Below are 24,224 nucleotides of genomic sequence, written 5' to 3' on the forward strand. Positions count from 1 at the left end.
ACGTGTATTGTCTTGTGTGGTGTGTTTGTGAGTGTATACTTATGTGTGATGCATGTTTGTGTGTGTGTGCATGTCTGTACTGCTGTGTGTTTGTGTGTGCATTGGGGGGCCCTCCTGGTGTCCTCCCCCAGCTCAGCCTGCCGCTCCCTGCTCCCCAGGCAAAACTCTGCCTGGACTGTTTCCAGTTCCATTGCTCCTTATCTCCATCTCTCCAGCAGGCAGGCTCCAGGCCAAGGTTAGGAGGCGGAGGCTGCCTCAGCGGGGTAACCTCACTGTGGGTTTCCAGCCCTGCTTTACTTTTCTCGAAGGCCTTGGCTGCTGCATGGGAAAATAGGGTGGAGACGGTGGTGCAGCCCCAGGGCTTCGGTCTGAGGCAGAGGTGCCAGGCAGATGCCATCCACATGGCACCTGGGGATGGTGTGGCACACTGCACCCACCTGCCTTGAGGCAGTGACCTGGGGCTGGGTGACTCAGGAAGCCGCTTGGCTGGCGCAACTTGTTCAGGTTTTCAGTTCTGTAGCTGTAACCAAAGCAAGAGGGGCTGGGCTAGGAGTGTGGTGGTGTAGCCTGGGCTCTTGATTCACAGAGGACAGGAAGTGTGCCTGCTGGGGAGAAAAGAGGAAGGAAGGGGGGTGGGGCTGGAGCTGAACCCCATTCCCATCCCCTCCATGGTACCCATGGTGGGTGGAGACAAGAGTACATCTTGACAGCCAGTAACTATGGGGTGACATGATGTCCTCCTCACAGCCACCGTATGTTACATGGAGGTGGGTGAGGTCACCCTGGGCAAGGTCTGGGCAGTCCTGGGGGTCCTGGGCTAGGGAGGATACCCTGTCCCCAATGGCGAGCTGTGAGCAGGGACTCAGAGCCTGGCTGGATAAGCAGTCAGCAGCCTGGGCAGGCTCCAAGGAAGAGAAAGCACACGGCCACGGGCCCTCTGTCTCTCCACCACCAGTGTAAGGACCTGGCACACTGGGAACGCAGCAGTGGCAGGCAGTGTCCCTGGGAGGGATAGAGAAGGTCATTAAGATCCCGGAGATAGCCCCAAGGGCGCACTGGAGGGAGCAGCTGGGCGATACTATGGAGGAAATGGGGAGAGTGGCTTAGGGAGGGGAGTGAGGCAGCTGTGAGCCAAGCCAGGAAGGTGCAGTAGAGGCCAGGATGGCGTGAGATGGGGTGATGTGCAGCGGGCAAGAGGAACCCAACCACGCTTCATAGGAGGGCCGGGCAGGCACCATCCCAGACCCAGAGTCGGAGGCAAGCGAGGCCTGGGGTACCGGGGCCTCAGAGACGTGGGACGGGCGCGCCGGCGGAGCAGTGGCGGGCGCTGCTGGCTGTGCGATAGGAGCCAGGACAGTTTTCCCAGTGCGAACAGGAGCAGCCTGGGGTCCGCCCCACCCTGTGCCGGCCTTGGGGTGACACTATGGCGTTCCCCAGGTGCCGGGAAGTCGGCGCCCAAGCCCTCCATAGCCCCGCCAGCCTTGACCCCTTCTCTCCCCTTCCCTGCCCCGGCTTCACCCCTTCTCACCCAGCCCCCATCCAGCCCTGCTTGCGCCCACATCTGTGCGCATCCCCAGGGGCCACCTGGAACCCGTGCCTGGCAAACAGCTCTGCACAGCGTCCCAGCGCCGGAACGTGAGGCGGGATTAAAGAGGCACTGGCCCGGCTGCGGCAGCAGGGCGAGGAGGGTGCTGAGCATGAAGTCCCAGGGGCCCTTTCCTTTGGGGGGTTGAGTCACCGTACCCCCCCCCACCCCGTAGCGCTGGACTCTCGGTTGCAACCAGGGGCGGGTACCCGGCTGCCCTTCGGGCTGCGGCTCTGATGGGTGGTCCGCAGGCCCTGCCCAAGGAGAGCTCAATCAGCAGTCGGTCGGCAGGTCGCTGGGCCATGGGGGCAGCCAAGCAAGCTCCTGGCCCGGGCGGACCCAGAGCAAGGGGTCTCAAGTTCTGATGCGCCCCAGGAATCAGGGGGGGCATGGGCAGCAGGAAGGCCCGGCATTGTTGAGGGTCTGGGGAAACTACCCCAGCAGCTCCGGGTCACCCCGCGGCTCAAGGGAGGGGTCCAGCGCAGGTGGTTATAAGTCCCCATTGTTCAGGCCCTATTTCCAGGTGCTCTTCCCTGGCACACCGCTCCCTATGCTCCTTCCTTTTGGGGTCCCCTGCCCTGAGGCGTGCTGCGACCTGTCTGGCTCCCTAGGCTTTCTGCCGGCCAGGGAGCGGCACAGAACCCAGCCATACCCCAGCTGGGCCTCTGCTGGAGGAAGCGGCCCCCTTGGTCCTGCTTCTGGTGTTCTGAGCCTGGCTGCTCTTTGCCCCAGCTGGAAGAAGCCGGTGCTCTGGAATCCAGGCCTGGGCCAGGGGGGGTGTCTTCCACGTCCGTCGGGATGCTCTCCTAGGTTTGCCCAGTACTAGGGCATGTGGGAGACTGTCCTGATGAAATTCACACCATCCGTCCATCGTGAGCGCTGAGAGCCTCATAGAAATGCCGTGATGGAGGGAACAGCAGACCAATAGCCTTTTCCAGAAGCTTCTGGCTCAGAGGGTCTAAGGATCAGCTTTGCAGTGAGGGTCAGTGAGGGAGGAGATAATGGAGGGAAGGGGGGACCTAAAGGGGCCTCGAGGTCAGTTCTCTTCCACAGTCACTTCCTGCTCCCCTCCCTCTGGGATAAGAGGCGAGAGGCGCATCCATGGAGGAGTGGTCCCAGCCTGCCAACCACCTGTTCCCACCTGAGGGCCTGGTGATGAGTCCGGTCACCTGACTCCCACCTGGATGCAGACCTTATAGAGGGCAGGAGGGAGGAATTCCCCAAGGGAGGGGCAGGCTGAGACACAGAGATGGGCGCAGATAGACCCAGGTCGGATTTGACGTTTTGTGCTGGTCTCCCATACAAATGCGTTTGGTTTGGCTACATTGCATTCTCTTTAATGACCCCTCCACCCCCTTCAGAGAGGCTGGTGCCCCTGGGGTGGCCTTCTGTGGTGGGTCTGGAGAGAAGTGGGGTGTGGCAAGGCCGAGGGCACACCTGGGCTGGGCTGCGGGGTGGCGGGGGGGGGGGGGTGTCAGAGGGAACAGCTTGCAGCTCCGGAAGGAAGGCTGCTTGGGCTGCATTGCGGAGAACCCCCCCACACTCCCGCAGAAGAAAAGAGCTGGAGACGGGGCGTGGGAGAGCAGGGAGTGCGGGTGGGACAAAACTCCCGTGGGGGGGGAGGGAGAAGTCCACCGCCCAGTTCTCCCAGCAACTGGGATGTCAGGCATCGCTTGTTTGCTGAGTGCCTGTAATTCTGTGCGACACTGGGGAAGGAACCGGCCGCGGCTAGGATGCGGTCCGGGCCTCGGCTCCCCGTCCGGGCCAGGGATCGGGAGCCCGTCCGGGCCAGGGATCGGGAGCCCGAGGCGGAAACACCGCCCAGAAGCCCTCGCATCGTCTGCTCCCCGCGCGCAGCGCAGGCACTTTCCGCGTTCCGCGCTCGGTAGTGACGTCCCCGCCTTCCCTCGCTCTGCGCGCGCCCGGCCCCGCCGCCCCGCAGGCGTTGCCACGGCGACCGTGCGTCGCTCTGCGCGCGGCGGACGCCCCGGCCGGGCCGCATGCGCAGTCTCGGAGCCTCGCGCGCTCCACCTCGCCCCGCCCGCCGGGAAGCAGTCGCGTGGCGATGACGTCCCGGGGACCCGGCCGGGCGTCTCGGGCTCTGGCGATGGAGGAGAAGGAGCTGTTACGGCGGCAGATCCGCCTCCTGCAGGGTGGGTCGGGCGGGCGGGGGTCGCCCGTCACGTCCTGCCCCGCACCTCACGCGGGCTCCCGCCGGCCCCCGAGGGAGTGGCTCTCTGCCCGCCGTCTCCACGGCAGGTTGGGTTGGGTGGGAAGGTGGGTGAGGCAGGAGGTGGGGACGTGGAGCGGCTCCCGGGCCGGCCGGGCCAGCGCCGCTGCCCGGGTCCCGCCCTGAGGGTAGCGCGGGCCCTTCCGGCGCCGGCGCTGGTTTAGGAACCGGCGGGAGCGGCCCCCACCCCGCGGGCGGCACGTCCTCGGCGGCCCCCAGCGCCTGGCCCCAGACAGCGGCCGGAGGGCTCTGCTCAGCGGGGCAACGCCCGTTCGGGGCGAGGGACGTGCTTCTTCCCGACGCCCGTTTTGACAGTAACCTCCGGACAGCCTCACTCCTTGGTATTCCGGGCCCAGACTCCCAGGCCTCTTAAGGGCTTGGAACGTGTGTATGCGGGAGAGTCTAGGTGTGCTAGCCCCGCTTTTGGGTCACTTCTTGGGCTTCCGTCATACCTGCCTTGAGCTGTCACCAGGTCTGCACGTGGCTGTCTTTGGGTCTGGGGGCGGGAGCTGTGTCCGGGGAGTGTTGTCCTGGCGGGCTGCCTCCTGGTTTGTTGGCTGGGTCGGAATGCCCAGCCCAGGCCTGTGCCCTCCGGCACCAGGACAGCTCTCCAGGGGCTTCCTTGGAAGGGTCTGGGAGGGTCGTGGCAGTCCATTGCACCAGGGCTCTGCATGATCAAGCCTCTCCTGAGGGGAGGAGGGTGATGTTCTTGTCAAGTGTTGAGTGTGCCCAGGGGTGTCAGTTGCCTTACACTCATTGTCCTGTGTGCCAGGCAGGGAGCTCATTCATGTGCAGTCTTACCCCCTTTCCATCGGTGGGCAAGCCAGAGGGCCTCCATGGCTGGCTGGCCCCCTTTTTGTTGAGGCATTACAGCGCGGGGCCTTGGTGGTCTGTTCATATTGAGTGACTCTTTCCCTCAAAGGATTGTGCACCCAGAATAATATTCCCAGCTAATAGGGGACATTATGCCGCAGGGGTGCATTTTCAAGACCAGCAGCCTGAAATAGGACTGAAGTATAACTGATGGGAAAAGGCTCATGGAGGACAGGCCTAAGAGATTTTGGCTGAAGTGTCAGGGGTTCTCAGGCAGCAGGGGCTGCTCCTCCTGCACCAGGACTTGGGTTCAGGAGTGACGGGGTTCTGTGGGGTGTCTTGTTAGCTGAAGCCCCTCCAGGGGATTGTGGCTGATTTTCCTCTCACCTCCTGGTTAAGCTTGTGATTCTGTCTTCTCAGGTTTGATTGATGACTACAAAACCCTCCATGGCAATAGCCCTGCCCCAGGCGCGTCCACTGCGTGCCGGTGGCAGCCACCAGCCTACAACAGCAGCAGGGCCTTCAGCGCTCGCTACCCTCGCCCAAGCCAGAGGGGCTTCTCCCTGAGCCACGGGCCTGCCTGGCGCAACAAGTACTCCCTGGTGAATCGGCCCCCGGGCTCCTCAGACCCGCCTGGTGACTGTGCTGTGCAGCCAACCCTCGGGGCTGGGGGCGGCCAGGGTCCCCACCCCCAGCAGTGTGTCCTGGAGAGGCGGGTCCAGCTCAGTGCAGATCAGAGTATGGTCATCAGAATCAAACCGCCATCCAAGCCGGGCTTGGCGAGCACTGCAGGGGTCCCGCGGGGCTCCTCAGAAGAATGTGAGGACCCGCCCTGGAGTGACACCAGACCTCAGGAAGGTGAGGGCGAGCCCCCTGGCGGGCAACGGCAGCCCTCAAGGCCAGGAAGAGCCAAAGGGACCTGCAGCGTAGAGGACCCCCTCCTGGTCTGCCAGAAGGAGCCTGGCAAGCTCCGGGTTGTGAAGTCTGTGAGCGGTGTGAATGACAGCCCCTCGGAGCCCCGGCGGACAGTCAGTGAGAGTGCAATGTCGGTCCAGGCGCACTTCCTGCCCTCTCCCCAGCGCGGCGGCGTGGCTCTGGCCGGGAAGCTGGGCTCTCCCCCTGTGTCCAGGTGTATTGCACAGCTCCTTGGGAGTGGGGCAGTGGATGCCGGCCACCCGGGTCAGCCAGTGTCCTCTGGTTCGGTGGCAGGCCCAGCTAGAACAGCTTCCGGCCCCAGGCAGGTCCGGGAGGCCTCTCTGCTTGTGTCTTGTCGAACCAACAAGTTCCGGAAAAACAACTACAAATGGGTGGCTGCCTCGGCAAAGAGCCCCCGAGCCCCTCGCAGGGCCCTCAGTCCCAGATTGGCTGCGGAGAATGTGTGCACAGCCCCCTCTGGCCCAGCAGAGCGAGTGGAGAAGCCGCAGCCCAGAGCCGATGCGGATGCCAAGCCCAGGAAGGTGGCCGTGTCCTCCACAGCCGGGGCTTCCCGCAGCAAGTACAAGTGGAAGGCCTCCAGCCCCTCGGCCTCCTCGTCGTCCTCCTTCCGGTGGCAGTCGGAGGCTGACAGCAAGGACCGTGCCTCCCAGCTCTCTCCAGTCCCATCTAGGTCCCCCCCAGGGGACAAACCAGCAGTTGGACCCAGCGAGACCCTGCTCTCGGCTTACAAAGTGAAGAGCCGTACCAAGATCATCCGGAGACGGGCGAGTGCTAGGTGTGTGGGCAGAGCCAGTGGGAGGAGGACGTGAAGCCTCACCCATCACCGCCTAGTCACTGCCTGGGAGGGCCTGAGCCCGCACGGAGCTTTGCGTGCGGTGGCATTAACGTCCCCAGCAGGGATGAGGCCGGGTGACTGCTGAGTAAGGGGGGGCTCAGCATGGCCAAGGGCTTGCCTGGGGCTCCCAGCCATGCGGGACAGGTTGGGGAAGGTGCCAGCAAGCCTTCTCTTTCTCCCATTGGTGAGAGACCAGAGCCTGCTCGGGCGGCTTCCCTTCTGGGCCCACGGTTTGTGGATGGCTCGTGCTGTGCCCGGGCCAGGAGCTGGCCGAGCAAACCCAGGGTGCAATGTACCCACCAGAGAGGAAGGCTGTCCCATGGCGGCTGGGTGACTGAGTGTTCCTCTCCCGCCCTCCACCACCATGAGTTGTGTCTGGGATCAAGCAGTTAATCATGGCGGCTGCTACTGGCAGGGCCAGAGGGCTTACCTCGGCCATTAGACACGGTGGCTTGTGTTTTCCTTACTGGGATGTCCCTCCACAGGTCCTTCCCACTGTCTGACCTTGGTCTTTGACCCCACTTGCCCAGATAGGTGCCATTTTGGATGACACAGGCTTCCCACACCCCCCTCACTTTTCTGGGTGGCAACGGCCTGTTTCAGGAGTATGGAAAGGGGCGCTGAGAGAGGAGACCCCTGTGGAGAGGGCTGCGGATGTCACCAGTCTCCTTCACCCCTACCCCAGCTCCACTCGGGGACTCATCGGGCCTGGGGAGATAGAGGAGACAGACTGGGCAGGGTCAAGGGCTGGCTCAGGGCTCCTGGGCCCCTCTGCTCTGTGGCCGGGAGCCTGGGGAAGGGGAGGGGAACCAACCAGCAGACTGGCTTTTCAGGTGGAAGGCAAAGCCGGCAGGGCTGGGACGCATGGGGAGCAGCTGGCGGCCTCCTGGGGTCGAGTCCATGGCACTGGGAACCAGGAGGGCAAAGGTGGGTGGGTTAGCTGCCCGCGGTCGGGAGCCTGTCGGGAGCTGCTTGCTCTTTGTCTCCACAGCCTTCCCAAGAAGAGCAGCCCCCCACCTGCTGCCACTGCTAAGAGCCAGTTCAGCCTGCGGAGGAGGCAGGCCCCCCGGGGAAAGAGCAGCCCGGTTCTGAAGAAGACCCCCACCAAGGGCCTGATGCAGCTCGCCAGGCACCGGCCGTGCTGCCTGCCTCCCAGCCGGGCCCACCTCCCCAGCAAGGAAGGTATGAGGACAGGACGAAGGCTCCTGGGGAGGAGCGGCTCTGGGAAGCCGTGAGCTGGGCCCAGAAGGCTCTTCTGGGCTCTGAGGAAGCACCTTGAGTTCACCTCGGCCTCAGACCCCAGCTGGAGAGCACTCAGCCTGGCGGGCGTGGGGGCCATGCTGCGGGCAGGTGTGTGGCGGTCTCTCTAGCGCTCCTGTTCATGGAAGGAGAGGGCAAGTGGACGAGAGGTGGCAGCCATGCAGTCCTGAAGGGAAGGAGGCCAGGGCTCCCTGGGGCTGCTGTCTGTCCTCTGTCCTCCGCCGCCTGGACCAGCAGCTCTGCATTCCCCTCTACTGGCTGCTGCCTGTTTCTCAGGAAGCCTGAGCTGGCCTGGAGGTTGGCTTTGTCCACCTCCCGAGTCACTGGTGTTTAGTGAACAGCGTGGGGAGTGTTGTGGGGTGTGGCCTCCTTGAGCAGGATGGCCCCCTGCCTGAGGTGATGGCAGCACATTGGGGGAGCTGCTGCCAGGCTGGCACGTGCTGGGGAACCGTTGCAGCATGTGAGGGGCGTGGGGCTAGGGCCGTGGGCCGCAGGGAAGGTGGACGTGGTCACCGTGACACCATGATGCTGTCCTGGATAACCAGGCTTCATCTGGGGGCGCCGGGTCCTGTGAAGTCCCCTCTCCCAACTCCTTGGAGCAGATGGGGTGTGTGTGCTGGTGGCTTCTCAGGGCATGCTTGTGAAATGTAGAGGTGGCTTGGCCCCTGGCAGTCCAGCTGGGGACTTGTGCTCTCACGGCTGTGCTGTGCTGTGCTGTGCTTGGCGTCCTGGGACCCAGCTGAGGGCCCAGCCTGGGTCCTTGGTGAGGGCCTGTGTGGGAGCTGGCCGCTAGAGGGCGGGGCGTGGGCCCACGGGTTCGCGAGGAAGTGAGGCAGCAGGGCGCCGGCTGCCCACCTGCCCTTTGGTTGCCGCACCCTGTGTGCCAGGGCGAGTGTGGACTCCTGCAGGGTGACCGAGCAAAGGGAGCCGGATGGTGGCCGCTGTCGTGGAAACCCAGCCCCAAGGGCCCCTTCAGCCCTGCCGTGCAGCCTGGTGGCCAGCAGAGGGCGCACTTGCCCCTCTTATTCGGCAGGGCACCTTTTTCTGGTAATTGATTGCCTAATTTCCTCTTTATGTGAAAGAAAGCAGATATCAAGTAATTTGCAGCAATAACCTGCTAATGCTGGGCCAGTATCGAAACTCCCCTGTTCATTTCAAGTGGCAGATAAAACACTAATACATAATTATCCTTGCAAATTGGATTGTTTTAAATAACCACAAGGCTACGGCCAGGAGAAGCGAGCCCATCTCCCTTGAGTTACTGTTGCAGTGTAATTGCCGCGTTCAATCAATTTCCCTGGCATTAGAAATTCCATCACAATCAACATTAAGCTTTATTCGTTGTGATGGCTAAGAGCCGGGCCATTTCTCCTCTTTTTCTTAACTGGCAAAATTAATCAGGGAAAAGATTTTAAACATTTACCCGTGCGAAAGAGGTCAGCTCTGCCACTATATTGCTCAGCAGATAAGGGGGCTAATAAAAAGAAAATTGAATTACTAATGATCACCAGGAACAGAGAGTATAAACTCTGGCAGTCGTCGGTCCAGGAAAAGGGAGAATCAATTTTCCTGGGACAAGGTGCGCTCATTTTTTATTTTGGCGCATATTATCAGCAATTTAATTTGAGAGCGCATAAACAGGAGGAAACAGTTAGGGAATAATGAGCCCGGAGGTGTAACATGCTGCAGGATGTATGCTGTACACAATTTATTTGGCACAACAGATAATCGCTTTAATTGAATTCAAAACTGCATTGTTCAGCAGGCGTGGGGCCCAGCCTCTTGGGGACTGAGTTGTGAAGATTCCAGCCTGACTCCTCTTGCTTCCCCTCCTCTGCCCATCCCGTCCCTGGCCCTCCAGCCCTCCCTCCCGCCTGGTTCTCTGGGCTTAGAGTCAGACTTTGGCTGGGGGGGCGGGCCTCTTGTCTTTCTCTTCTGCGGATGGGTCCATTGGCAGCTGGAGGATTGAGAAGGCACCTGAGAAAGGGCCCAGGGGAGTGTGTTTGCTGGCTGGCGGGGCTCCTGCATTGCAGCTGCACAGAGACCCCACGTAATCTGTCTCAGGGTGGACAGTGCTGGAGGAGGCAGAAGAAAACCTTTTATAGACCTCAAACATGCTTTCCGATTTACCACCGTGTAATTGTGGCAATTAGAAATCATACACTGTTTCCCCAAAAATAAGACCTAGCCGGACAGTCAGCTCTAATGCATCTTTTGGAGCAAAAATTGATGGAAGACCGGGTATTACGTTGTATTATGTTATATTATATTATATTATTTTATATTATACCAGGTCTTATAGTAAAATAAAACCAGGTCTTATTAATTTTCGCTCCAAAAGATGCATTAGAGCTGATAGTCTGGGTAGGTCTTACTTTCGGGGACACACGGTAATACACAGCCTCTGACTGCAGTGCAGGCCCAGCGTGCAGGGCCAGCCCTGGGGCTTGTTCTCCTCTGGCCACACTGGGCCCCAGCACTGGGACGCAAGCTACCCTGAAGTGACAGCCTTCATGTGTGCCACTGCGCCTGTTTCCTGTATGCAGAGAGGGTATTGCCCAGCCCACATGCACCCAGGCCTGACTGGGAGGGAGGGCCAGGCTCTTGCCTGCGGCGTGGGGGCTGCTGGCCCACCTGATTCCTGGGCCCCAGGCTGGGGGCTCCATGGTGGCAACAGGTCACGGCATTCCTACAGCCACTGGGAAGTGTTTGCTGTCCCATGCGAGGGAAAAGCCACTGGTGGGCCGTGGTGTCCCCTCCCAGAGATCACAGCCTCACCTGCCCAGGACCGTGGGCAGAGCCCGCCCCCTTCTCCTTCCTCTGCCTGTCCTGAGCCAGGGGCCCTGCCTGGGAAGCCCCAGACGGCGCAGAAGGGTGGCCAGCTTGGTGGGAGAGAATGTGGGCCTGGCGGGAAGCCCAGGGTTGGGTGGGCAGGTCTGTAGTTGACAGGAAGGGCCTAGTTTTCACCCCTGTCACCAGGTCCCACCCTCTGGTCAGGTGTGCCCAGGGGGCAGGGGCAAGCAGTGAGCCAGGCTGCACCACTGCAGCGTTACTGTGGGGAGGCAGCCCCGATCTGCTGCTGGCCTCAGGGCTGTGGGAGGGTCAGTGGGCCAGGGCGCCTTGCCCTGGGCCTCCACAGGAAGGGGTCGTTTCTCACCCACTGCTTGCCTAGGGCCCTTTGGGTGGTCGGAAGCAGAGGGGTCCAACCAGGCTGCCGGGTGGAGCGCGAGCTGGGAGGCTGGCTGTCATGGGCACGCACCTCCGAAGCAGAGCAGCCTGCGGATGGGGGTGTCACTGCCTGCCCGAGGCCAGCCTCTGGAGCGCCAGCAGCTCTCCTCTTCTAAGTTAGCCCAAGGCCACCAGTCCCAGCCTTGTGGGAGTGGGAGACCTGCAGTGAGCCCGGGACGCCTCTCCGGGCCCGTGTGGTAGGCAGGGACACACAGCAGTTCTGCCACAGACTCCGGAGTGCCCAGGCTCCCACCCCGCAGCTGAGGAGGAGAAGGGTGCGCTGCATCACGGCGGCACAGGGTGCAGGGCCAGGGCTGGGAGGCTTTCCCCTGGTGTCCCTGTTCTGTCCTGGGGGTGCTCAGAAGCAGTCCTGAGCCTTCGCTCACCCTGGGATTTGCCCAAGGTGCTGCCTCCCATGCTTCCAGGTCTGTGACCTGGCCACGGGTCGTCCCCAAGGGCTGCTGTGCAGATTGAAGGAGCAGGCAGGCAGGTGCTGGGGGCTGCTGTGTGGCTGCCGGCGCCCCCACCATGGGCTCTGCGGCCCCCCCACTCGCCATGTGTGGTGGGTTTGGTTTTACTACGTTGATCACCATAAAGGGCGGAGAGCAGTTAAATCTGGAGTCCTGCTTTCATAGGGGAAAAGAAAGTGCTGAATCGGGCGCTCCATCCTGAGCCTTGCATAAATTATCAGGCGTGTTGTGGCTGCACTAATTAATTATTCCACAAGAGCTGGCGTGGGAGTGGCGTGTGCTCCCGGTGCTGGGAGGCACGTGGGAGGCATCTGGGCGGGCTCGGAGCCTCTAGGGGAGCCGTGACCTCCGCAGAGCTGGGGGCGCCCAGGCGACACTAAAGCTGGAGCCGGGGACAGGAGAGGGATGTAGTTGGGATGGCTGCGGCTCGCACCCTGGGGGTCTGGGCAGCACCCTTCCTGGGGCCTGGGCCCCGTTGGGGATGACTTGGGCTGCTCCTGTGTCTGCTGACGTGCGATGCTGTGCCCAGGGTATCACAGCCCGTCGGTGCTGTGGCAGCTGAGTCAGGCCCCACCTCCTGTCTTACGCAGCCCTGCCAGGCCAGAGGAGCCCTCAACCTGCCACTGTCGCGAGCCCACCAGCTGCTGACCGAGTGGCCCTGCCCTCCCCTTCGGCCTCCAGTGCTCTTCCTGCCCTTTGGGTCGTCTGTCCTGCCAGCTCTCCTGGGCCAGCTGGGGAAAGGGGCCCGCCTCAGTGGCCGCTCCCACCGGCTGGAGGTGGGGCATGGCTTTCGAGGTCCCTGAAATTTAGGACTGCTCCAAGGCTGTGAGAATGTTCCTGGGCCCCCCATCCAGCCGTAGGGTCCTACCCCTCCTTCCTGCTGGGGGCTGCCCCCTCCCCAGGCCCGCCAGGAGACCCTTGCCTGGGCACACCTGCCAGGCTCTTGGTGGTCTCCGTGCTGGGAGATTCCCCAGGGCAGGGCAGGGCAGGGTGTGGCCAGCCCTCCACATGGACGTCCGTGGGTGTCGGTCAGGGCTCCAGACGCTGCCCACACCTGTGTCCCCTGGCATGCTGAGGCGAGTTCCTGGAGGGATGTGAGTGCCTCGTGTCAGCGCCTCCTGCCCAGCGCAGGGCTGGCACGGCGGGCCGGGAGAGGGAGGCCTGTGGGGGAGGGCGCAGCCCAGCTGGTGCCTCCTACCCGCAGGGTGCCTTGCCTTCTTGCTACTCATCCCTCCCTCTGTGCCATCCCTGGCCCTGGTACGCTGATAGTCATTGACTGTCACCAAGCTCCAGGTGCTGTGCTGGGCATGTGGCCAATGGGCCAGCCTGGTGAGGCCCCCAACAGCCTGGGGACAGAAAGGGATGATGCCAGCACAGATGTGACTTGGTGGCAGAGACAAGACAGAGACCAGCCAGCTGGCTGTGCGGCACGGAGGTGGTGCCAGACCAGGCTGGGCCTCCTGAGGGCCGAATGGAGGAGCTTGGGGACGGGGACGGGGCTAAGGGCATTCTGAGCAGAGTGCACAGGGGGCCCGAGAGGGCAGGGCAGGTGTCTGAGCAGATGTGGCTTTCCTTCCCCTGGAGTGTCCTGGAATGAAGGGACACGGGCACGCCGAGCAAGAGCGCACCGGGCAGAAGGCTGCTTCAGAGTGAGAGGAAGCGTGTTGAGCAGAGAGCCTCTGTGCTGGGCTGGCAGGGAGGCAGCCGAGGGAGGGCAAGGAGCCAGGTCAGGTTTGCAGGGCGGCTGCAGAGCAGCCACTGCTGTTCCAGACCCTATGCTCGGGGCCGCCGGGGCCGTCTGCTTCCCAGAGACGGAGCGTGAGGCTGATGGCCCTGGGCCTTCCCCTGTGTGCCCCGTGTGCCAGCCGCAGGGCAAACGCCACCAGGCAGTAGCACTAAAGTGGGGCAGGGCGGGAGGGAGCTCAGTATTCCCAGGCGGGACACCAGACACAGGGAAGGGGTGCGGACGCCCAGCCTGCCCCCACGGCCCTGCTCACTCCCAGGCCGTGAGCCCCGCCCTCTGTCCCTTGGCAAGAATCTGGTGCAGGCTGATGGCCAGCCTGACTACTCTGTCTGCATCCTGGGTGACGAGTCCCAGTGGGGTGTCCAGGAGCTGAGTGGGTTTGCTCCTTGTGGAGGCAGATGGGGCCAGGGCATGGAGGCCTGAGTGCCAGCTGCAGTATGCGTGCGCCCAACTGGTGGGCACCCCTGAGCTGTGCTGAGAGGGCCTCAGCAGGTCATTGGTGCCTCAGGATCCATTTCCTCCTCCACACGTCGGGCCGATGAGGACTAGGGGCCACGCCTGGCCCTGGGAGGGCTGAGGGCTTTGCACTTCAGGCCCCGAGACTCTGAGGCCACGGTGCACCCTGAGCTGGGCCTGAGCCAGCCTTCCCTGTCCCTCTGCCCAGTGGGAGGCTCGGGGGGCCGGAGGTGGGCACCTCACAGAGAAACTCCGGAAGTGTTTCTTGTTCCCAGTTCCCTTTAGCCTGGCTCTCCTCACTGCTTGCCTGTAAAGGGGACGGGTGGGGTAGGGGCATCGTTGTCTGGGCCTGGCTCAGGCTGCCAGCTCCACACTGCTACCCCCTGGGCTTATGAGGGACAGGAGGGGGTGGAGGGGCTGCAGAGCCACATGGCCCCTCTTGCTGCCCCGGGCACCGGGCTGGTTGGTGCCTGTGTGTCCTTGACTCTGGGCCCTGAGACAGTGCCCCAGTGGGCGACAAGTGGGGAGATGGGCAGCCAGGGAGCAGAGGCCGAGGGGGCTGTTTTTTGTTTTTTTTTAAAGATTTTATTGGGGAAGGGGAACAGGACTTTATTGGGGAACAGTGTGTACTTCCAGGCATTTTTTCCAAGTCAAGTTGTTGTCCTTTCAGTCTTAGTTGTGGAGGGTGCGGTTCAGCTTCAAGTTGTTGTCCTTTCAGTCTTAGTTGTGGAGGGCGCAGCTCAGCTCCAGGTCCAGTTGCCGTTGCTAGTTGCAGGGGGCGGAGCCCACCATCCCTTGCGGGAGTTGAACCGGCAACCTTGTGGTTGAGAGGACGCGCTCCAACCAACTGAGCCATCCGGGAGCTCAGAGGTAGCTCAGCTCAAGGTGCCGTGTTCAATTTTAGTTGCAGGGGGCACAGGCCACCATCCCTTGCGGGACTCGAGGAATTGAACTGGCAACCTTGTGGTTGAGAGCCCACTGGCCCATGTGGGAATCGAACCGGCAGCCTTCGGAGTTAGGAGCATGGAGCGCTAACCGCCTGAGCCACTGGGCCGGCCCTCCTCTCATTTTTTTAAAAATTTCATTTGATTTTTTCTTTGACCTATGGTGATTAAGAAGGGTATTGCTTCATTTCCAAATCTATGGGATTTGAAGCCATTGTATTTGTATTTCCTGCTTTCTAGTTTAACTCCACTGTGTGCAGCAGTGTGATTTCAGTCCTGTGAGGTGTGCCGAGACTGGTGTTCTGTCGGGCCCAGGTCACGGTCAGTTTGGTAGAGCTCCTGTGTGCACTGGAGAGGATAGGGCTCTGGAAGGTAAAGTGTGTCACTCCGAGGAGTCCAATCTCTGTCCTTGCTGACGGGCCAGGGAGGGACTCTGCTTTTCCACAGTTGCCAGGAGAGATGTGCTCAAATCTTCCACTGTCTTGTGAATTCATTCATTTCTCTAGTTGTTATTTTTGTACTAAATATTTGGAGGTCACTTTGCTGGGCGCAAACCAGTTTATAATTGTATCTCCTGGTGGATTGAATCTTTTACTGTTCGGAAGTGTCCTTTTTTATATCCAATAACGCTACTCCTCGCTGTAAGGTCTCCTTTCTCTGGTGTGGCTACGAGTATAGCTATACCAGTCTCTGAGGCAGTGTTGCAAAACGTGTCGACATGCAAATACATGTCAATATAACACACGGTTACGCTCAGCTTATCTGTGTTATGTGTAGAATTTTTTTTGTATATAGCAAATGGTTGTTTTTAAGTGCAGCCTGGAATTGTCTAAGAAAAGATTTAATCTGTTCACACAGTGTAATTACTGATGTGTTTGGGTGTAAATCTCCTGTCTTACTACATGCTTTTTCTTTGTTTCACCTCTTCTGTGTTTTTTTCTCTCCTTTTCTTTTCGATATATATTTTTTATTCGATTTCTGCTCAGTTAGCTTACTAGACGTTCTTTTCTTTTTCTTTTACTGGTTTCTCAGCAGTTAGAGTGCGTTCGTCACTTACTGATGCTTAGAGATTACCGTCTGATCACTTCCTAGATGGCATCAGGAGCTTGAAGAACAGAAATCTACTCCCCCTCTTCTATCTTACATGCTAGAGCTATCACAATTTTAATTCCCCATGTATTTTAGACTTCACAAAACATTTTATACAGTCAGCATTTATTTTGATTTACCTGTGTGTTTACTCTTCCATTTCTCTTCACTCCTTCCTCTCCTGCCTGAACAACACCTCTTAATATTCCCTTTAACATTGCAAGTCTGCTGAGGACCGTTTCTCCCCATAGAGGTTTGTCTGTAAGGTCTTTGTTTTTGCCTCCAGCTCTGAGCTGAAAGCCGTGGACTGCAGGCCGGTCCTCAGCTGTGTGGTGCGGACGTGCCGTCCTGGGCCGGCGGGCCGCCTTCTGCTGCCGGCCCTGGTCTCTGCTCGGCTCTCAGCAGCTGTGCTCGGTGTGCTGTGCTGTTTGCAGCTACCCCGCTTCCCTCTGTGATCCTTCTTGAAGCTGTGGCTGGATGGTTTTCATCACTCGGAAAGTTCTCAGTCACTGTCTGCCAGTTCTGTTTCGGCCCCACTCCCACCTCTCCCCGGGAGCTTAGCTACATTTTCCGTAAAACTTTTCACCACTTTTTAGATGTTTCCTGTGCCCTTCTCTCTATCTTCCATAAGTTTTTTCTCTCCGTGCTTAAATTTGGACAGTTTATTCTAACCTATTTTCTTGTAATTTGCTTATCGTCTGTTCAGCTCTGTATAATCTGCTACGAAACCCATTCAGTGAGGCCTTGGTTTCAGTTATTTTTAAATTCTAAAATGTCCATGTCTTCTTAAATAGTTTCTATGTCTCTGCCAAGATTTGCAATCTTGTGTTTAAGCTCCCGATCATATCAATCATTGTAAAGTCCACGTCGGACCCCTAGGTTATCCGGATCCCTCTTCATTCCATGGCCTGGTTTTTCCTCCTTAGTTCTGAGTCAAGTCTGATTTGCTCGTGTGTCTGGTTGCTCTGTATTGAGTGGTAGTCACTGTGGAGGGAGTTATGGCTGGATGATGTCATCTTCCCCCGACAGGGTGTGCAGCCCCCCACCAGACAGGCCTGCAGAGTCAAGGGCAGTGTGTGCCCGGGAGTGAGAATGCCCAGGCAGGCTGTCTGAGGGGCTGGCCTGAGCACAGCCTCGAGGGCGGGGAACCTGTGCCCTGCCCTGCCCTGCCCTGCCCAGGGAGGGACCCTGCGCTGGGGTGGCTTGTGGGGCACTCAGGAGAGCTCTGGCTCTCCATCCACGGTGCCGCCAGGGGATCACTGTGCCAGCAGGCTGGTCCTGCAGAGCAGGGTCTGTGCGGGAGGAGGGGTGATGGCGGTGGTGGGTGCCCACTCAGGCCAGCCCCGCAGCTAGCAGCCCACTTTCTCATCTGTAGCAGGGCCGTGCTGGAGTGACCTTCCTGCCCCCAGTGTGTGATTGGTCAGGGAGGAAAGGTGGCTCCGAGCGTGAGCGTCCCGGTGACCTCATGTTTGGGACCAGAGTGGCTCGTTGACTTGTGTTCCCATGGGGTCTAATGCTGCAGGCAGCTGAGGAAGGAGCAGGGCCAGGTGACACTGGGCCTCACCCCCACCCCGAGCCTTCCCCTCTGTGCAGCTGAGGCCCTGCCTCGCCTTGCAGGGTGGCAGGAAGGGTGGTCGTGGGCTCTGGCACACCCAGGCATGCCGGGGAGCATGCAGGCGGGTGGTGGTCACCTGGATGAAGCCGTCCCAGGACAGGCACCAAGGACAGGGCTCCCTCCAGGGTCCAGGCTGAGACCTTCTGCTTCCTGTCCTGCTGGGGTGCTGCAGGGGCGGGGGAGAGCTCTGCCAAGGGTCGGCCATGAGGGCTGTGGGCTGGGCTGTCCTGGAAAGGTTGGGGCCGTGTGTCCCTCTGCAGAGGCACTGCTCCTCCAGCTTGGGCTTCTAGGGAGAGGGTGTGACCTGGAAACAGCGCCTGTTTTCCTGGGGTCTTCTGCTTTTCATGGCCTCCTGCTCTTTTGTCCCTCTGGGACCATGGGAGGTGGGAGTGGCTTCCCCAAGATTGTTCTGTGCTGGTGCTCCCAGCAGGAGGCCGGCACCTATTCCAGGTGGAGCCCAGGCTGGGAGGGAGCCTGGCTCAGGGGAGCCTGAGAAGGTGCCACAGCTCAGCTGGGCCCTGCTGGAGCCACCTGGGTGGCACCCTGCGTGGCCGGGAGCTCCCAGCGCTCACACAGGTTGCCTTCCAATTGGAAGATTGGGTCTAAATGCATAGTATTTATGGAATTTGCAAAGGAAATCTATAGCCGTACACAACGACCATAAATCCAACAGCTTCTAATCATTAAATGTCCAGTTGCTGTTGGTTCGCCTAAGTGTCTGTCTCCAGGCCTGGCAGGAAGGAGCGCTGGCCGCAGAGATCAGCCCCCGGGCCACTGTCTGCCTTTGTCCCTTGGCCTGGCCCCACCTGTTGCAGCTGTGCTAGCTGAGGGGCTGAGCAGCAGCCCTGGGGCCCATTCGCGATGGCCTAAGGGAGCCAGGAGGCTGCAGTCCGAAGGGGTCTTGTCCCTGTACACTTGCTCCCTCCCAGCTTGTTAGAGTTGGTGGGTGTGGTGCAGCCCTATGACACATGCTGCCCCTCGTGCCTCTCTTGCCCATCTGGATGGGGAGACTCCAGGCCCCCTAGTGCCCTCGCAGGGCCAGCCTGGAGGGGACTGGAGCGTGAGGGCCGTGTCCAGGCAGATCGCCTGGGCCCCGCCTGGGCTTGGCCACCCCCCAGTGCCCACCAGCCATTCTGCAGCTCTGTGCTTTCTGTGACTGCCGAGCCACCGGCTGTGCTCTGGCGGCGTTTCTCCTAATTGCCCTTTCCACATCAGCAGCCAAGCAATTACATGCTGCCTGTGGCGACTGCACTCCCCGTGGTGCCAGGTGTGCCAGCAGCCACTGCGCAGCGCCCAGCCTGCTAGAGGGGACTTCGGGGGGTTGTGGGAGCACAGCCCCTGCAAGCACAGCGCGCAGACTGTGCGTCCTGAGAGCGTGTGTCTGCAGTGGCCATGCCCATGCTGGACATAACGCCTTCCAGAGAGGGTGCTGGGAGAACCGGGGACATCTCGTAGAGTGGGGATGGCCCATTTTAGGGGTGCCTCCAGAGGAGTGCACTGTCCACCCCACATGCACAGGGAAGCTGCCTGGCCCTGAATCATTGTGGGCAGGGTGGGGGGTTGTGGGTGGGTGACCGGGCTGGGCCCAGGCCAGGTGCACTATTAGCTCTGCCCACTGGAGCACGAGGCCCAGTGAGCGGACGTGGGAAATGCCGAGTGACCAGGTGACCATGTGCAACTGATTTCTGGTCCCCACCAGCAGTCCCCCAGGGCCTCCTGCGGTGCCCTGCCCCGCCCTGTGCTGCTGAGCTGAGACCCAGGCTGGGGTCTCCTCTGGGCCAACCGAGGCAAGGAGGCCCCTCTCCCCACTGCCAGGCTGGTGCCCCGAGTACCCGGAATTTCAGGGCCAGGGTCTGTGCCTTGCATGCTATCTGCTTGCAGCTTTGCAGCCATCATCCCTAGAGGGGACACACAGGGCTGGCCTGGGTGGCTGCCACATGATGTGGGACCAGCTCCTGTGGAAATCAAAAGTCAGTTTCTAATGAGCCAAAGGAAACAGAACTTCAGCCAGAGGGGTCCCCTGTGGGTCCCCCAGGTGCTGTGTACGGCCGTGTTTAAAGGGGACGTGACGCGCATGTTATGAGCACTAAGAACAATTGCAGATGCAGGCTCTGCTGCAACCCAGGGCTGTGAAGTTTATTTCAGGGTAAACTGTGGCCCGAGGGAAGTCTGGGGGCCCAGGCCATGTGGTCAGCACTGGATCTCAGATACATGCCGAGGAGGGCACGTCCCCTACAGCCTGACTCCCTTCCATAGAAGACCCCCTCACTCAGATCCGTAGGCACAGCTCCGAGCTGCAGTGCTTGTGACTGCCACTGGTGAGTGTGGTGCAGCTCTGCCCTGCTGCTCACCTGCCTGCTCACCTGCCACCCCTGGGCCTGCCCATGGACACCAGCAGACGCTGCCAAGAGCTGGGCTGTTGCCCTCCTTCCAGGCCAGCTGTTTACAGCTGAGGCTGAGAGCCTGCCCTGCCTCCTGGGGCTGGCTGGTCTGCTCACCTGCAACCCTGTGGAGGTGGCCTTGTGCACGTGTGAGGGTAACTGCGGGCTGGGCAGCAGGGTCCTCTGTGACCGCATGGCAGTCGGTGCCTGGCCCTCGTGTTACAGGAGGGGCTGTGAGCCAGCAGGATGAGGGCAGAGGGAGCGGCTCCCCGCCTAGCCCCCAAGTCTGAACTGGCCCTCCGTGGGCTCCCGCCCCCATGGGCCAAAGACCCTCCAGCTTTACCTGGGCAGGGGCCTGGCAGTGGTGTTTGCTCTGGACGCACTGCCTCCCCATTGCTCTGTCTCAGGGAGTGCAGTGCTGCAGACAAGTGACCACTGAGCACTCTGAGCTGGCAGCATGACTCCAGCCAGTGGCCTGGGGCTCCCTGGTGCTGCACACGGGGGGCCCAGGCAGGCAGCAGCAGCAGCTGGGTGGCCACACAAGGGCTGAGGGATCCTGAGGGTTGCTGAGGTCAGGGCTGATCTCCGAAGGCAGGAGGGCATGGGCCTGCCCTACGCCCAGGGCCGAGGGGAGGGTGGGACCAGATGGGGACCTGGCCATGAGTTCTGTCTTCGGGAAGCTGGAGCTGAGCCCCAGCACCCGCCCTGGGCCAGGGGCTGATTCCCCAGCTCTGACAGACGCTGGCCACACCCCACACACGTGTGTGTGCCCTCACATATGCCCTGGGTGCTCGTGTTGACACATCCACGTACACCCCTATGCTGTGTGGATACAGGCCCCTTGTGGCTGCTGGGGTGCTGAGCCAGAAGAGGGTTTGGCTTTTGTCCTGTGTCAGAGGCGGACTTGAAGTGACTGGGACCTGAATGAGACAGGTTAAGGGACATCCAACCCCAGGACACCCTGCCCTAGCTCTCTGGCTGAGGTCAGACGGGGCACTGGGAGGGGCAGTGGGCCTCAGGGTGCGGCCCCCAAAAGACTCGGGTCTGCCGGGGGAGGCTGAGCACCAGCTGTGCGTCTGGACGAACCTGCGTCAAGGCAGATGCTGCTCGCCAGCACACTCTGGCCGGCATTGGCCCTTTGCTAGAAGGAGGGTCCTGGTAGTGTGAACTGTCTGCCTGGCACTGAGCCCCTGCCCTTTGGAGCACGTGGCCTGGAGGTGCGGCTGTCTCTTACTGCCGCATGCTCTGCCGGGACCCCTCCAGCTGCCTGCCACGCTGTCACTTCCAACTTCAGGGTACACCTTGAACCCTGGGGATGTGCTGGGGCTCCCTGACCCCTGGGCCCCACAGCTAGGGTGGGACAGGTAGGGGGAGACACTCACTTTCCCCTCTCACACTCCATAGAGCGATGGTTAAAAGGGGAGGGAAGACCCACCCCCCATAATCTATAGCGACTGTCATGGAGCAAACTACTCCCATTTCATACAGGCGGGTCAGGTGTCAGCACGCGATCGATGGCTCGCGCACAGTAATTATAGGAACTAGCGGCTCGTGTTGCTTGAGTGAGTTTAAGCAGAGCAGGGTCTCAATCTTTCCTCTAATAGGGCCCTGACAGTCTGCGGTGCTGGCGCTGCGTCCAGGCGACAGTGTTGTCATTTAACACCAGGTAGTGTGGGACAGCAGAGAACACGCCTGCCGCGGGACAGGCGGCTGACAGCGGTTGTTTGTCATCCCCGCGCTGCCCACGCTCCTCAGGCTGCAGTGCTGTCAGCTGATCCGGTGACGCATGGCCCTGTCGGGCTGCACTGTGATTTGATAATCAGTAAGTGTTTGTCAGAGGCCCACCCCGGATCAGACGACCCCTGGATCCCACGACCGGGCGCTGCAAGGCTGATGACGAGTGCCTTCGAGCCGTGGGGACTCGGGTGGGAAAACCCATAGTTGGAGCTTGTCCTGTCGTATAGGCCTGAGGCCCAGGAGCCAGGCAAGAGGAGCCCTCGTCCTCCCCAGGAGGCGCTGAGTGGCCCCTGCAGGGCCCTCAGGATGGGCCTGGACAGTGACACCGATCAGACCCCACCTCCCCTAGGGCCTGGCGTCCTCCCGCACATCTGTCGGGTTGTGTGTGTGTGTGTGTTAGAGAGATTGAGAGAGAGAGAGAGAAGGAACACGTGTCCACCATCCACTCCATGCCAGCTTCGTGCTGATGATGGTCAGTAACTTCCTGCGGCCACCTGCGTGAGGAATTCTGGCAGGGTCCTAGCCAGTCCCATGGTTCTGTGAGCGCAGAGCTGGGCGGGGCCTCCGTGGGCCTGGGCGGGGCCTCCGCGGGCCTGGGCGGGGCCTCCGCTGCCCCTGCTCGTTGTCTGGGCCACCACTGCAGACAAGGGCTGAGGCGTCTGATTGCAGCAGGGCTTTTCCAGCGTTTGAAGTGCTGGGAACCATCAAGCCCAGGAAAAGTGAAGTGATTTATTAGACTCATAAAAATTCATACTTTGTGATTCCAGTCATCCCACGTCTGAAGCTTGTTAGAGCAGGGTCCCTGGCAGCTCCCGCTGTGCGAGTGTGGTGGGGTGGGGCATTCGCTGCCTCCCGCGTCGGCTGCCATCGCTGCTCATTTGGAGGACTAGACAGGCCCCTGCAAGCACATGAATAACTGTTCTTGGGGCGAGGACTTTGCTGTAGTTTTGTGGCTGTGTTCTTGTAGGTGGGAACAGGAGGGCCAAGCCCTGTCACCTGCATGCTCCCTTCACCTGCGGGGCCTGGGCTGGGACTGGCCAGGGCTAGCTGGGCACCAGGGCACCGCACACAGGGGGGCGCAGGGGTGGCAGCAAGTGAGCAGTGCACCTGTATGAGAGTACCGGTAGAGTCCAGCCAGAATCCCTCACTTCAGGGGCAGGTGGAGGTCTGGGGGCAGGTGAAGTCTGCCAGTATGTGTCCAGCAGTCTTTACAGGATGTGGTGGTATGACCTCCTCTGTGGCCTCCTCCAGGCTGCTGGCAGTGGGAGTCGAGACCTTCTCCATCCTTCCTGAGAGACCCCCCCAAGCAGAGGCCCCCTTGGACCAGCACCTGCCTGACCCAGTCTGGGCTCCGTCCTCCTGGGCATGGGGACAGGTCACTTTCCTTCTCTAGGCCTCAGTTTCCTATCTGTGCTTGGTCAGCTGTGCTGTGCAGTGGGCACTGTGGGTTCTGTCTAGAGGTCTGGGAGTGGCACCTGCTTCCTGGCTGGCAGTGGCAGGATCCCCACTGCGTGCCAGGGCCCCTCGTGGGGCCATCAGCATCTCGCGGGATGGGGCAGGGTGCCGATCAGCACAGACCTCCCGCAGCCCCTTGCCTGCTGACGGGGGTGGGCAGGCGCCCTGCAGCCCCCTCTTCTCGGTGTTGGTCAGTGAAGAGCAGTCAGGTCTCCTGGGAGAACCTGGGGACGCTTTCTAAGCCACTAAGTGTGGGCTAGCAGAGAGGCTGGGCAGTTCCCTGAGGAGCTGAGTCCCAGCGAGGGCTGTGTCTGGGGAATGTGTGGGGCTCAGCTCACAGGCCTGGACAGATGGGCAGGTGGTTGTGGAGGTCTGGGAGGCGGGCCAGGAGGACACATGAGGGAAACCCTCACTGGAGGGTGGTCTGAGGACGGGGGCTGTCCTTCCCTGCCCGCGGGGCCCCCGGTCTCCAGGTTGGGAGGCCCGGACCCCATCTGGTAGGCCCTGGGCACCACTTGAGAGCACTTCTCATATGTGGATCAGGCGTCCCGCTTACTGCACTAAATGTATGTGAACTACACACTGTAATTAAAAGACAGAGGCTTTTACAATCAGACTGCAGAGAACGTAACCCCAATTTGTGCCACTTTTAAACATCAGAACCCAGAGAAGTGGGAAGTGATGGGCTGTCCACAGCGAAGCTGGCATCATTACACGAGGGACAGAAAACAGATTTTAAGGCCAGAGGCCACTCAAGAGACAGAGAGGAAACCCTCACAGCTGGGAGAGGTTCAGGCCAGCAGGACGAGGCGGCAGGCTGAATGCTGGGGCTCTGGTAGTGGCCTGGCCAGGACCGGGAGCTCTGCCCCACTTGGAGGCTGCCCTGTCCTTTCCGTGTGGTGTGCTCTTGGGTGGGTTAGCTCACTTGTGACCGTTTCCCCGTATACTGGGGGTGCTGATAACAGCTCATCTTGGGTGGAGGGAGCGCGCAGTGAGGTATGGGTAGAGCTAGCATGGGGCTGTGTCACCTACCCACCACCTGTCTCCTGGGGACCCTTAGACAAGGCTTGGACGCCCATTACCAGATGCCTTTCTTTGGGCTCAGACCCCCCAAGACCAGGACCCCCCTCTGAGTGTCCTCTAGGAAGTGCCCCTCTGGGAGTGACTCTGTCTAGGTGGCCTCCTTAGCAAGCGTCTAGCCCAAGAATTGGCTATAGAGCTGGGCAGGGTGAGCCCAGGCCAGGCAGAGAGCCGTGTCATGGGTGTGGGCTGACCATCTGTTCCTTCTGGAAGGCTGGCTGCCCACTGGGCTGGAGAGGCCCAAATCCCGAGAGTCTGAGCTGAGCACAGACTACTGCCCTTTTTCTTGGGACCAGAGCCCAGCCTGCCCCCACAACAGAGTGGCACCCTGCCCTGGGGAGGCCCTGCCCGTGCCCCTGACACCTG

At 60.8% G+C, this 24,224-nt stretch overlaps 1 protein-coding gene across 2 annotated transcripts in view; it reads left to right on the top strand.

The window, feature by feature from the left end:
• Positions 1–3,608: 3,608 nt before the first annotated feature.
• The window catches only part of ZC3H3 (zinc finger CCCH-type containing 3), a 67,257-nt gene continuing 46,641 nt past the window's right edge, over positions 3,609–24,224 (top strand). Inside the window, exons 1-3 of one of the 2 annotated variants that reach the window (XM_019712293.3) lie at positions 3,609–3,738; positions 5,049–6,339; positions 7,391–7,581. In XM_019712293.3, coding sequence (XP_019567852.3) covers positions 3,651–3,738; positions 5,049–6,339; positions 7,391–7,581 — 1,570 coding nt within the window. In that variant the 5' untranslated portion in view covers positions 3,609–3,650. Of the gene's footprint in view, positions 3,739–4,176; positions 4,288–5,048; positions 6,340–7,390; positions 7,582–24,224 lie in introns of those variants that run through there. The other variant, XM_074316298.2, reaches the window with a different exon arrangement.

The sequence above is a fragment of the Rhinolophus sinicus genome, chromosome 6 (genome assembly GCF_057876585.1).
Source record: "Rhinolophus sinicus isolate RSI-liver-muscle chromosome 6, RSI-T2T, whole genome shotgun sequence".
Taxonomy (NCBI): Eukaryota; Metazoa; Chordata; class Mammalia; order Chiroptera; family Rhinolophidae; genus Rhinolophus; species Rhinolophus sinicus.